Source organism: Triplophysa rosa, linkage group LG3 (genome assembly GCF_024868665.1).
Source record: "Triplophysa rosa linkage group LG3, Trosa_1v2, whole genome shotgun sequence".
Lineage (NCBI taxonomy): Eukaryota > Metazoa > Chordata > Actinopteri > Cypriniformes > Nemacheilidae > Triplophysa > Triplophysa rosa.
The window spans coordinates 823,477-837,452 of record NC_079892.1 but is presented as its reverse complement, the minus strand read 5'-3'; the positions used below and the strand labels follow the sequence as shown (position 1 = coordinate 837,452).

Genomic DNA, 13,976 nt, shown 5'->3' with positions numbered 1-13,976 from the left:
CCAAGCGACTAACCAATCAGCGTCGAGTTCATAATACTGACGTGCGTCTCCACCAATAGGAGGCGAGATCTAAAAGTAAGCAGTCCTGCCTTCTCGATGAATGCCAGAGAGACTCGGTAATGGCGACAGGTTTGGTGAGTAAAAAAGTTCTTGAAATATTACGACGAAACGCAACGGTAATGTCAATGAACTTTATCCCGCGTGAATATTTCAGGCCGCGACGGACGCAGCAGTGGAAAGTTTAAAGACTGTCATTCATTTTTTTTTTATCGCAAATATCAACTTTGTGTTTTGATTGGGTCTTTTTTTCTTCTGTGTGACGTCTGTTGTTTGTTTGTTTGTGGTTTAGTTATTCTCGACCGTCGTGACAATAATTCAAAGGAAATCAGCCGTGTTTTCTCGTTTAAAGTATAATGAGAACAGGATCTTCATTCATTTCTGTGCTCTAAACGGAAGGACTTCATGTACCGTGTCTGAACTTGTTGACATTCTTTTGTTTACCTCTGACGGATCGCATCGGACTTCTGTTTCAATGGTTTATTTACATCATTTTGACATCTGTCAGACATCTGAAAGCTCGATGGTCTGTACACGATGTGTTTGAAATCAATCTCACAGCTGTTGATCTGTTTTTAGGATGTTTTTCGAACAAAGAGATTCTCGTTGTTGTTACAGTTGCATTAAAGGGGTTGTTCCATTCTTCAACGATTTACTTTTCGCAATAAAAATAATCTCAAAGCCGAAACCTTTTTTAAAACGGGCGCTTTTGTGGCGTTATTTCAAGAATGAGAAGAGAAAACGGCATATTTTCCATCCCGTGTTGTGAACAGAAAGAGTCGAGCCTCTCGTTTATTGAAACGGAATGATCGTCGATCGAGGTGATCGATTAGACTGTCAACGGTGAATTTTGGTAGTTTTGCTGTTTTTCTAGCGCTGTTATTGATCTGCTGTTGTTACGCAGTTATGAATGAATGAGCTGCGCTGCGCATGCGCGAAGTCCCGAAAGTTTATTAAAAGCGTTTGCGTGCGACGCGCATCTCGTGACCGCGCTTTACGAAACAAAACAAAAACTCGTTTAATTTCTTACACAAATGTTTTCTATGTAAATGCATTCAAACGGTCAAATGGATCTTATTTGGGATTTTATTTTGTGTGGACGTGATAACAGCGGTGAACGTGCAGAAACAGCGGCCAAGAACATATTACACAACAAGAACTGTGTGTGTGTGTGTGTGTGTGTGTGTGTGTGTGCGCGCGCGTGTGTGCGCGTGCGTGTGCGTGTTTGTGTGTGTGCGTGCGTTCATGTTTGTATATCCCGGTGGGCAGTGTTGGGTAAGTTACTCTGAAAAAGTAATTAATTACTAGTTACTAATTACACATTCGATAATGTAATTAGATTACTGTACAAGTTACTCTCTTCAAAAAGTATTTAATTACTTATTACTAATTACTTTCTATATCCTACATCAACGTTGATGAGTTAAGTGATTCAAGGATAGACATGAAACGGCTCTTTTAATTCATTCAAATAAATAATATAAAACTACATAAAGTATTATTATTAATTACAAATGTGAGAATTATACATTAAAGCACGGATTTTGAAGTTAGACTTTGAATTTTGATGTAAATTCCTCTTCTGCACACACATATATTACACAAAGTATTTACTTTAATTACATCAGAAGTAACTGTAATTAAATTACAGAAAAAAACAAGAGTAATCCCTTACTTTACTTTTTCAAGGGAAAGTAATTAAATTACAGTAACTAATTACTTAGTAACTAGTTACACCCAACACTGCCGGTGGGGACCTAAACCTGAATGCACACCAACACATGGGGACTCGTGTCACCGTGGGGACCAAAATTGAGGTCCTCATGGGCAAAAAAGCTAATAAATTGTACAGAACAATATTTTTTACAAATCTAAAAATGCAAAAAGTGTTCTATGATCTTTAGGTTTAGGGATAGGGTTAGGGGATAGAATATACAGTTTGTACAGTATAAAAACATTACGCCTATGGACTGTCCCCACGGAGATAATAATAGTGTGTGTGTGTGTGTGTGTGTGTGTGTGTTCATGTTTGTATATCCCGGTGGGGACCTAAACCTGAATACTCACCAACACATGGGGACTCGTGTCACCGTGGGGACCAAAATTGAGGTCCTCATGGGCACAAAAGCTAATAAATTGTACAGAACAATATTTTTTACAAATCTAAAAATGCAAAAAGTGTTCTATGATCTTTAGGTTTAGGGATAGGGTTAGGGATAGGGGATAGAATATACAGTTTGTACAGTATAAAAACATTACGCCTATGGACTGTCCCCACGGGGATAGTCAACCAAAGCCTGTGTGTGCGTGTGTGTGTGTGTGTGCGTGTGTGTGTGTGCGCGCGCGCGCGTGTGCCTGTGTGCGCGTGCCTGTGTGCGCGTGTTCATTCATAAGTTGTTCTTATTCATATATCACTCAATTATATATAATATAATATACAATATAATTATCACTTGAAAAATAAGAACACAATTGTTGAATTTTTTCAATACTGTAAAATGTTTCTGAGGAGAATTTTCAGTATGAGAAGAGCAGAAGAATCAGGTAAAGGGTCTTAAAGTGACAGTTCACCCAAGAATAAAAAAATCTTTCATTCTGGTGTCATTTCTTTGTTCCACAAAAGAAAGAGTTGTGAACCACGTGAGGGGGAAAATACGCCGTTTTTATTTTTAGCTGAACTTTAAGTCCCCATAACCCTCAAATGCCAGGAAAACTCTGGGACTAAACTAGTTTGGAAACCCATTTTGCTTTCACTTGATCATTTTGTGTTGTGTTGTGTGTTTGTAGTCCGGTCAGCTGATCTGTCATAATATGGTTTGGGAAGTGAAACGTCAGTCAGTCCCTCAGAGAGTTCAAGACGTTCAGGTACAGAGCTCGGGTATGGACGACACCTTTGACCTGCTCAAGTGTAATGAGCGCCTGCCCTCCTCACCCGGCTGCCCATCTAACCACACACACATGGAGTACGGTAAATACATCACTGTTACACGACTCTCTGTCAGATACTTGAGGTCAGACATGAAAACAAAATCCAAACATGTGTGCCGAGAGTGGAAACCTGTCATGTTCCAGTTGCACTGAGGGTTCATTTCTCTTCAGATGACCTGCCCGAGCTCCAGGAGGTGCGGGATGACCAGACCACAGTGGGCGTGTTCCAGGTGACCCCGGGCGTGTCACATGAGGAGGGGCGGAGCTCTAAGCCAGAGAGCAGCGCATCAAATACGAGCTGGCTGACGGAGCTGGCCAACATTGCGACCAGCCCTCAGAGCCCCCTGCTCCAGAATGACCCGCACAACCGGTTAGAAAATCCTCCACTATACACTGGGAAGGACTGTGATTTGTGTACATACTGATGTGTAGGACTGGCTAAAAAATATCCATTCTTCCATTTTAATCGATCTTCAAATTAAAGAAACAATATCGATTCGGGAAATCCCCTAATCCATTCTTAATACATGTGCCTCAGAGAATATGATCTGTATTTCGCCTCTCGTCCAGAGGATGGCGCCGTTATTCAAGTTGAACTGTGAAATCGGTTTGATTTCTTGAAGGGAACTCAGGGTATAGAGAGATGTATGGCTTAATACGTTGTAATAGCCTTACACTACTAGCATTTGTCGTTAGAAACACATCAAATATATTCATTTCTTTAAAAAAAACCTAAATGTAATTCTCATTTTAACCTAAGGAGGCCGCCATGGTCTTTATCGATGACGTAACATGGTTGCACGCACAGGCAGCCAAACTGAACACAGACACGCTAATCAGCGCTTCAGTAAATATAAGGTGCTGTAGGATAAAATGTATATATATATAAATAATGCTGAAATAATAAAGAAAGAAAATAAAGACGCTATTTGGTGTATTTTCATACATTTTAATATTGTTTTTCAGAAACAATACAAACATAGATATTAATAACCAAAATCATTTCGAATTTATTATATACACAATTTTTTTAGCCATTATAAAATGCATTTTATCCCAATTTTGACTTTTTGATGTTGATTTATCAACCCTAACGTTATTGTCTTCTCTCCCTCGGTCATTAGCTGACGGGGGCTAATATTCACATGTGCTCTAATACAGAATAAATAAGCAAACCGCAAGCATCTTATTATTGTGTTTATCAGTATATTCTCATAATGTATAAAGTATAGGATAATGGTGGATGATGATGTCTTAAAGAAGGTCGTTTAAAACTATGATTTAATGCACGCTCACCTTGAACAGACGTCTAATACTGAAGGCATTCTTCTTTTATGGCAGGCAGTCTGGCTTGTGTCAAGAGGACATAGCGCCACCTACTGTCCCTGTGTGTTTGTATATCTGATCTTATGTTTGACGTCTCATATTTTACTGTTATATATGGAAAACGTGTGTGCGTCGCTGTTGCGAAAGAGAACAGGTTTAGGTTGCAACCATTTGACGTCACAGATTTTGAATGACAGCCTCAGAGTGAAAATATGTTTTCAAAGTTTATGAATACTGTGACGGTTACACTTTTTTTATTTCACATTTACAAAGTCAATGCCATTGTTCATATATGAAGCCATACATCTCTCTGTACCCAAGGTTCCTTTTAAACGTGTTTCAAGTGTTCATGAATTTAAAGTTGTTCATGATTTCACTGTTGCACATTTACAATGTTTTTATTTTTTACAGTAATGTTTGGATAAAAGTAACTCAAAACAATTGTGTGGGCTCTGCTATTCCATGTCTGCAAAACTAATATTTGAAATGAAATACTGATGACTGTGTGTGTGTGTGTGTAGGTCGTCCCCTGTTCACATCTTCAGCAGCAGCAGCAGCAGTTTACATTCCTACGCGAGACCTCCTCTGTGGTCCAGCAGCGCTCCCAGCCCCGCCCGCAGTCACATGAGAGAGCGCCGGCGCACCCGAGTAAGACCTCCGTCATTATCAATTATAACACACATAGTGAACAGAAGTAAAACTATTAAAACATCACTTATAGTTTAAATCGAATCAAACATAGGCCTAAATATTACTTGACAAACCTTTTTCAGAATATTTGGTTAGTATAAGTTGAAGCACTAAAATGATTCACTGCAAACTAAAAGTGAAACTGAATTAAACATAAATGAAACCTATGTAACCTATATGAAGCACATAACACAGTTGCAAAAAACAAATCAAAATAAACTAACAATATTTATTACACGGCTCATTGAGTGCTTGATTCTGATTGGCCAGTCGCGACATTCCAAGGATTGTTATGTTCAAATAACAAGCGCTCAAAACTAATAACACCTGTAACCCGGATGCTGCAAATCATTTTGAGAGGGGCAGTTTAATATTACACAAAAATGAATTATAAATATGTCTTTTAATAACATATATGTTATTATATTTACAAATGATTCAACCAATTTGCCTGTTCATGACGTTTGAAGCCCCTTCAGTGAGACACAAGACCCTCCGCTTCACGTCCTGATCACACTGTCGGGGATTATTTCTGCCATAACAACCGGCTGCCTGGACATTATCCCTTACAGAAAAAGGCTCATTCAAAAGCATTGTGTGTGTGTGTGTGCGTGCGTGCGTGCGTGCGTGCGTGCGTGCGTGCGTGTGTGCGTGTCACAGGCCAGCAGTGAGTCTGAATCAGGTATCTTCAGCATGTCGTCTCTGTCTGATGATGATGATCTGGGCTGGTCTCATTCATGGCCCTCAACAGCTTGGCACTGTTTTCTGAAAGGTAAACACACACACACACACACTCAAAGGTTAATGTTGGGATGCCAGCCTTTTTATCAAAGAAGAGGAGAACACAGCGCCCCCTGCTGTTATAAATGAGATGTGAACGTAGACGACAGACAGACGTGTGTCTGAATCAGGAGATTTTAGTCTCTTTTGTTCACACGAATTCAAGTGTACAGTACTTCAGACACTCAGAATGAATATTTATTATACTTGTATAGAGTATATCTCCATCAAGAGAAGACTTTCTGTCCGTCACGTATATAAGTGTCATTTCGGAGAAGTACCTAAAGCATCGACTGGAGGTGTAATAGACGTCTACTATTAGCACACTTGAATAAAGGTTGTCTCGAGTGTTTTGGCTGTATTTTGTTCGTCCAGGAACACGTCTGCGCTTTCATAAAGGTGTGAATGTGGAGTGGCAGGATGCAGAAGATGTGATGGATTCGGATGAAGATTCTGACGATGAGGGAGGATCACAGTCCAACCCCATGAAGGTAAACGATGAGCGCTCATTTCTAGAGAAATCCTCATCGTATTCATCAGAAACTCTGTTTGTGTCTGAAGAGTTACGGCTTAGAAGGTCTGAAGCTGGTGGCTCTGGAGGAGACGGTGTCTTTCGGTCAGTCCGTCCTGAAATTAACCTTTGACCCCGGTTCATCTGAAGCAGGCCTTCTGACTGCCGAATGCCGACTGGACCATCCGTTCTTTGTGAAAAACAAAGGTACGTTTATTTCATCTATGGTACGTTACAGCATGCGTGCAGATTGCGAGATTCATGTCTGTGGCGTTTGTGCGTCAGGATGGTCCTCCTTTTATCCGAGCCTCACCGTCGTTCAGCACGGCATTCCCTGCTATGACATGCAGATGGGAGACTTGTGTCTGCCGCCGGGACATCGTGACGCCATCAACTGTGACGATTCGGTGGTTTTCGACACTTTCAGGAGGTACGAGGCGCTCAGGTTTGATTTGTGTGGAGCATGTTAGGATGGACGTTGACGTGTTGTGTGTTGACTTGCATGTTCTCAGTTACGACTTCACGCCTCTGGACTCGTCGGCCGTCTATGTTCTCAGCAGTATGGCTCGTCAGCGCCGAGCTTCTCAGTCCAGCGGCGGAGCCGTGAGTCCCGACTGTGACAAACTAGAGGCCTGCGGCTCCGCCCACCACTCCCCCAGCAGCAAATCGCAGCGCAGCCATGCCTCAGTGAGCTCCGGAGCCACACCAACAAAGTGCAAGCGGCCAATGAATGCCTTCATGTTATTTGCCAAGAAATACAGAGTGGAATACACGCACATGTACCCGGGCAAGGACAACAGGTGTGTGTGTGTGTGTGTGTGTGTGTGTGTGTGTGTGAGTGCGTGGAAATGTTGAATGAGATAAGAACAATTAACAGCACTGACGATGTGTACGTTGCTTGTTTGTCAGAGCGATCAGCGTCATTCTGGGCGATAAATGGAAGAAGATGAAGAATGAGGAGAGGAGGATGTTCACCATGGAGGCGAAAGCTCTAGCCGAGGAGCAGAAGCGACTCAACCCCGACTGCTGGAAACGCAAGAGGACTAACTCGGTAATTCTTCAACGTTCTGCTGTCCATCATTCTGTGACGTATATGAAACGGATCTCTTCTGTGTCTCGCTAGGGTTCTCAACAAAACTAGTCTGATGGAAGCACCAGCTGGAGACACTTTCTCTCACGGACCGATGAAGCTGTTCGGGTCTGCACACTTGCTTTAGAAACACAAACGAAAGGTCGTGATGATTACCACTTGGTGTAAACTAGAGAAAAGAATTGAAACCGAAGGAAAATCAGATATATTCAATATTTAAGAAAATGTAATCCTGTCAACTAACAGTGCTTATGTGTGTTTTATAATCTTTAAAAAAAGAATGACTTATTCTTCCAAAGCAAGACGTCGAGTTCTTCTTTCAGGTAATCTGTATTTCTGTGCTTGAAAGGTGCAACCCTGTGGTGCTATTTTACTGAGGCCGAAGGAGCGATTACATATATATATTCAAATAAAGTCTATTTTTAAATGTTAAAAGAGGAAACGTAGATGTTAGCTCGTTTTTCAGCTGTTCACAATTCTAGAACTCAACTTGTTGCACAGACTTGGATGTATTGCAAACGCCAGCGAGCTGAGAGGCCTTGAATTGAATGTGACATCAGTCCAGCCTATAGGCCATATTCTCTGTGTGTGTGTTTATTCATGCAGCCATATTGTAGATGGAAGGAGTCACACACGCACACATTCTGTCATACACAGCACTTCAGGGCCATGCCTTCACTGCAAGTGTTCAGGTTTTGCACTTTATATTCATATATAACCTTATACAACAAATACATGTATACAAGCTGAAATATTGTGTAAAAATATACATATATATATCTTGATATGATGATGTATCCTTTGACACAATCATGGTCAAACTGAGCAAACTTGTGTTGTGCTTTGCGGGTTTGCCATGGGATTGCATTACAAATACATTTGTTTTTGTTAATATTGTACAGGTCCACGTTCCCATCCATTTCTTGCACATACAATTGTATCATATAAATAAAATTTTAAACTTACTAGCTTTATATTCACATTTTCAGTGTTTCTCTTTGTGTCAAACAAAGATGTGTTAAAGAAAGACTGGTTGTAGTAGACAAATAATGCTTTGTTGAACCAACTTAATAATAATAATAAAAATATATTTTCTTAAAGCGAGAACAGAGCGCTGCAGGGTGATGTGTGAATGGACCAAAATCAAGGGATCCTGGGACGGCAGTGACGTCACGAGTGGGCCCTGAGAACATCATCCTTACAAACCATTTCTAAAATTAATTTACTCAATAAAAGAACCAGCAGCAGAAGTTAACAAAAGGTCTTATGAAATATATTTTTCTTTTTTTAAATCCTATATTCCGTTTTCGTATAGGTAAACGTATACCCTATATCTAATAAACTGTATATTACTATATATACAGTATATTGTATATAAACTGTATATTTCGTAGGCGCTCCGTAGGTGCGTTTTGATATTAGTGAGAATTTGAAATTCAAATGGAACAGCGACTCGTTTGAGCCGTTATCCCAGGATTTGCCAAGGTTTGAGAAAGTACAAGCGTTCAAACGCCTTTACAGCGAAAACAAATTAAGCTCTTGATATTGTTTATATGTATATTGTATATATACTATATAAACTGTATATTACTATATATACAGTGAGGGAAATAAGTATTTGATCCCCTGCTGATTTTGTAAGTTTGCCTACTTACAAACAAATGAAGGGTCTATAATTTCTGCAATATTTCCCCAATGGGGTAAAGATGATCATGAGAAATGTTAAAGATCAGCCCAGAACTACACGGAAGAAGCCTGTTAATGATTTCAAGACAGTTGGGAACACAGTTAGCAAGCAAAACATTGGTAACACATTGGTAACACGCTATGCCACAGTAGACTGCACCCGCAAGGTCCTCCTGCCCAAGAAGGCCCACCTGGCTCGTCTTAAGTTTGACAATGAACATCAAAATGATTCAGAAAAGGCTTTGGCGAAAGTGCTGGCACTGCTGTGAGACCAAAATGGACTCCTGTGTTTGGAGGGAGAGAAATGCTGACTATGAGCCCAAGAACATCATGTCTACAGAGAAGCACAGTGTTGGAAACATTCTGCTTTAGGGCTTTTTCTCTGCTACAGGTATACAGGATGACTTCACCGCATTGAGGGGCTGAGGGACGGGCCCATGTACCGTAAAATCTTGGACGAGAACCTCCTCCCCTTAACTAGGTCATGAAGATGGGTCATGGATGAGCCTTTAACATGACAAAGACGCAAAACATATTGCCAAGACAACCAAATAGTGGCTTAAGGAGAAGCACATTAAATGTCCTAGCCAGTCTCTAGACCCTAGTCCTATAGAACCTCTGTGAAGGAGGCTAAAACTCCAATTTGCTGAGCGACAGCCAAGAAACCTTAAAGATTGACAGAGGAGTGGACTAAATGTATCCGGACACATGTGCAAACCTGGTGACCAACTATCAGAAATGTCTGACCTCTGTGCTTGCCAACAAGGGTTTCTCCACAAAGTACAAAGTTATGTTTTGCTTGGGGATCAAATACTTATTTCACTGACTGAAATGCAAATCAATTTATAACCTTTATATAACATTTTTTCCCCTGATTTTTTTTAATATTCTGTGTCTATCAGTTAAAATAAACCCACCATAAAAATTATAGACCCCTCATTTGTTTGTAAGTAGGCAAACTTACAAAATCAGCAGGGGATCAAATACTTATTTCCCTCACTGTATATATATTAGATATATTACTATATCTAATATATAAATAAAGTTGAGTTGAGTAAACTGAAATCATAAAACAAACACTTTTTTTAACTGTAAATCGTTAACCATTGTTAAAAAGAATATTCAATGTGTGTGATTTTAATGAGGTTGTTCAGTGAGAAAACAAGCGTATGTTACTTGTTTAACTTACACACACATTGGTTATTGTTTTCAGTAAGAATGTTAAGTACAGAACAAGCGCGTTTTACCTCACCTAACTGACACTGTTCACTGTAAAAAATCCCGTAAAAAAAAACAGAAAGTTTACGTAAACTGGAAAAACAGAAATATACCGTAAAATATTTCTTTTCTGTAAAATTAAAGGATAGAAGGAAATATATTCAATTGTTTTCCCCATTTTTCTTGTAAATGTGTTGTCTTGTTCTGTAACTTGCCGTATTTCAAATATAAACTGTAAAAAAAAGAAATATTGTTAAAAAATCTTGTTTTGTTCCCTGCAAAATTAAATGTTCCCCTGTTTTTATTGTAAAATTGCGGTCTTTTTCTTTCGGGTTTTGACCGTATTTTAAAAACACATACAAATTCATTTAAAAAAAGACATTTTATGTGACAAATCTGTAAAGTAATAACATAAAATTACAGTTTTTACAGTATATGTTCAGTTCTGTATGTGGATGTAAAGTTTATATTGTTTCACGTATATGTGCTCCGGTGAAGGGCAGGTGTCCATGACGTGTCTAGCTGTAGAGAAATGTCCGCGCCCACACGCAGGTAACTATGCGACCAACTGCAAGTGTTTTTGTTTTAAACATTGTGTAATGTCAAATCTCTCAATATCTACATCAGATACGTAACAGGAGTCTGTTTTCTGTTCGAACTGTTGGTCGACATCAAGCTTTGGAATTTTTGGAGCCTCTGTTTCTTTTAAGACAAAGCCAATGAAATGAAGAGGGAGGAGCTACAAACAGTCTGAAGGATTCGTGGAAATTGATAGAACTCATTTGAATAATTTTGGATGGAATGCAAAGGCACAAAAGGCAAATCTTAATCAGCTACAAGTAACCCCCACTGTGACATATCTATCATCAGTACCACCCTGGAGAGTCATACAACCAGGGGCGTAGCTACATGGTGGCCACGGCTACCCCTGAATGATGGATGGCCACCTATCTGGCCACCTCTGTTGTGCGAAGCAGTTTCAAGATGTGTGTCGGAGTTAACAGAGTGCTGCGCAGAACATTTAGCGTATGCACTGAAAGTAACGCGAGAACATTACCATGGAAGTTCATCGCGAGCAGAAGGATCGGGTCAGTAAAATCAGTCTTGTTTAACTAGATTTCATTCATTAATTACATTTTCGCGAAAGTTTAAGTTTGGGTACTGCAATGCTTATTTTCTATAAAAAATGCTAACTTATTTTAAAATAATGTTAGCACATGAAAGCATTGCAAATAAATTGTTTACTTTACGTTCTTTGTGTATGTTTTTGACCAGCAAATTATGTGTAATGAAGAATTTGTGTAAATTACAGTAGAAAAACTATGCACTCAACCATGATAGCTGCGTCCCAAATTGCACACTTATGAATTTAAGAAGAGAAGTATCGTCCCAAATGGAATACTAAACGGTTTTATACTAACCGGAAGTATATCGTTTCCCAGACGAGCGCAAACGACGTCAATCACACGGCATAATGCGTGTGAATAAAAATCAACGTGTACCTTGGATTTTCAATGTGACCGCACTACTCACACTATTTATACTACAAAATGGCGTAGAATAGTGCAGAAGTGTGCGATTTGGGACCCAGCTCCAGTGTACCCTAACCTAACTCTTTTTATTGAACATTAAGATATACAGGGGATACATAACATACAAAAAGGAAATAATATATCAGACTAAATAATATTAAATAAAGACATTATTCACAATAGGCTACATTTATGTATAAAAAATATAAATCATAAAAATATAAAATAAATAATAAACGCATACAAGAATCAACAGGCAATAATCCTTATAAGGAAACAACATTTTTTTCATTAGAATTTTATTTATCATGAAGTTTTTGGAATTTATGTTTAGTCCATCTCCTACCCTGAGAGGTCTATCTTGCTCATTCATAAAAATCACATTCTAAAGTGTTGTGAAATACATGAAGTAGGGGTGATATTTAAGGATTCTTTACCTTGGGAAAGTCTCTTAGAGCCTGAGCACCTTGTACTTCTGGAGACTCCTGAGGCCTTATTTATGAAACGTGCGTACGCACAGATTTGATCGTAAAGCATGCTTACACAAAAATCCACGGCAACGTTCATGTATAAAAACGGTCTTTGACGTGGAAAAGTGTTGAGCGTCACGTCAGGATCTGAGCAGACGTACGCACTTTTGCTTGTTCGAGTGCTGCAGGTCTTTGGAAATAGAAGTCATTCTTGTCGCTCGTATAGGATTTGGACATTGACTGATGCTCTTTCATAGATCAACGACATTAATTAGACATCATTAAAAGGCGCCTGCTTTTCTTTGACTGCTGACCCAAAGAACATGTTGCTTCCCTGTTGGTCACGATTCAATGTTGCAATTTCTAGTGTTGCATCCTTATAATGGGCATTTACTATTTTTTCATGTGTATATTAAAGGTCTTTTTGACTCATTCTATCCGTAAAAGAAATAGTGGCTAATAATTCTGCACACCTAAATATAAAGCATTTTTCACTTCAAGCCTTCGCTATTTGCTATCAGGGGCAGTCGTGGCCTAACGGTTAGAGAGTCTGCCAAACAGACACACAAAACATGCAAAGCGGTTGCCAAGGAACACAGTGTAGTTCCTCGGAAACAAGATCACATTTTATTTGCTATGTTTTATGAAACCTCGCTACATACCGTATATGGAAGAACAGTTTAAAAAAACAATAGGCCCAGTGAAGTCTGCGTTTACAGTGATTTTATAACAGCCAAGCGGTGCTGTCAGGAACCTCGGAGTCATATTTGACGAACAGCTGTCCTTCAATGATCACATTGCAAAGACATCGCGGTCATGTCACACCCTCCTACACCCCATCAAGATCCCTGCGTTCAGCAAACCAGCGGCGTCTTGTATTGCCTTCTCATAAGGGCAGTAAATCGCTTTCCCGCTCTTTCACAACTCCTTCCAAAGAAACTACTTCAAACCCATCTCTTCTGTGAATACTTGACAAATGAGTAAAAACACCGACCCTCTCTCAACAGGTATTGGTCTGGCTTTTGTTGAAACTAGAAACTTTGAATTATCACCTATTGTGTTATTGCTCCTGTATCACTTATTGCTCCCTGAACTCTCTGTAAGTCACTTTGGATAAAAGCGTCCGCTAAATTACTAAATGTACTAAATGTGCTGTCGGGTACAACCTGAAGTGGAGAAAAATCAATGTAAACCACAGCTTCATGGGGCTTATTCCTTTATTAAAACGTCTTTATAACATCATAGCTATAATCTGCACATGACAAGAGGATTAATACACTGAAAAATAACATTTTTTACTAAAATAAATTCTACGAGGATTTTTCTTTTCAAGTAAAATTTGCTGCTATAATTTAAGTACAAGTATCAACTGCCAAGGTGGTTATATCTACAAAATGTATTTATGTGGTCTCAGCACAAAATAAATAAGTAAACTTAATTTGACCAATTTAAATGGGTTTAACTAATAAAATTGAGTTGGATTTACTTATTTTGTTTGAGTAATTTTAATGAACAAATTAACATAAATCTGAACCAAAATTAGTAGATTTTATTCCCATGATTTATGTTATTGTAACTCAATTTTTTGGTAAAAACAGGAACATAATTGTAAGTGTTGAGGTCTCTTCATCAGACTGAATTGGAGGTCAGAGCGATGTTCCTCTCATCCGGTCATCGGTCTCCTCCGT

At 39.2% G+C, this 13,976-nt stretch overlaps 1 protein-coding gene across 4 annotated transcripts; it reads left to right on the top strand.

Annotated features, from left to right (window-relative positions):
* Positions 1-69: 69 nt before the first annotated feature.
* Positions 70-8,347, top strand: hbp1 (HMG-box transcription factor 1). Of its 4 annotated transcripts, none has more exons than XM_057329291.1 (11): positions 70-134; positions 2,845-3,025; positions 3,157-3,355; positions 4,833-4,959; positions 5,662-5,773; positions 6,157-6,272; positions 6,322-6,499; positions 6,578-6,722; positions 6,805-7,092; positions 7,202-7,343; positions 7,416-8,347. In XM_057329291.1, exons 1-11 carry the CDS (start codon positions 120-122, stop codon positions 7,431-7,433), a joined length of 1,521 nt encoding a protein of 506 aa, XP_057185274.1. In that variant the 5' UTR covers positions 70-119; the 3' UTR covers positions 7,434-8,347. The 4 variants fall into 4 exon arrangements, with proteins under 4 accessions (XP_057185274.1, XP_057185275.1, XP_057185272.1 ...); XM_057329292.1 differs by having other exon boundaries at positions 71-134; positions 6,343-6,499; XM_057329289.1 differs by lacking the exon at positions 70-134 and adding an exon at positions 147-583.
* The last annotated feature ends 5,629 nt before the right edge of the window (positions 8,348-13,976 follow it).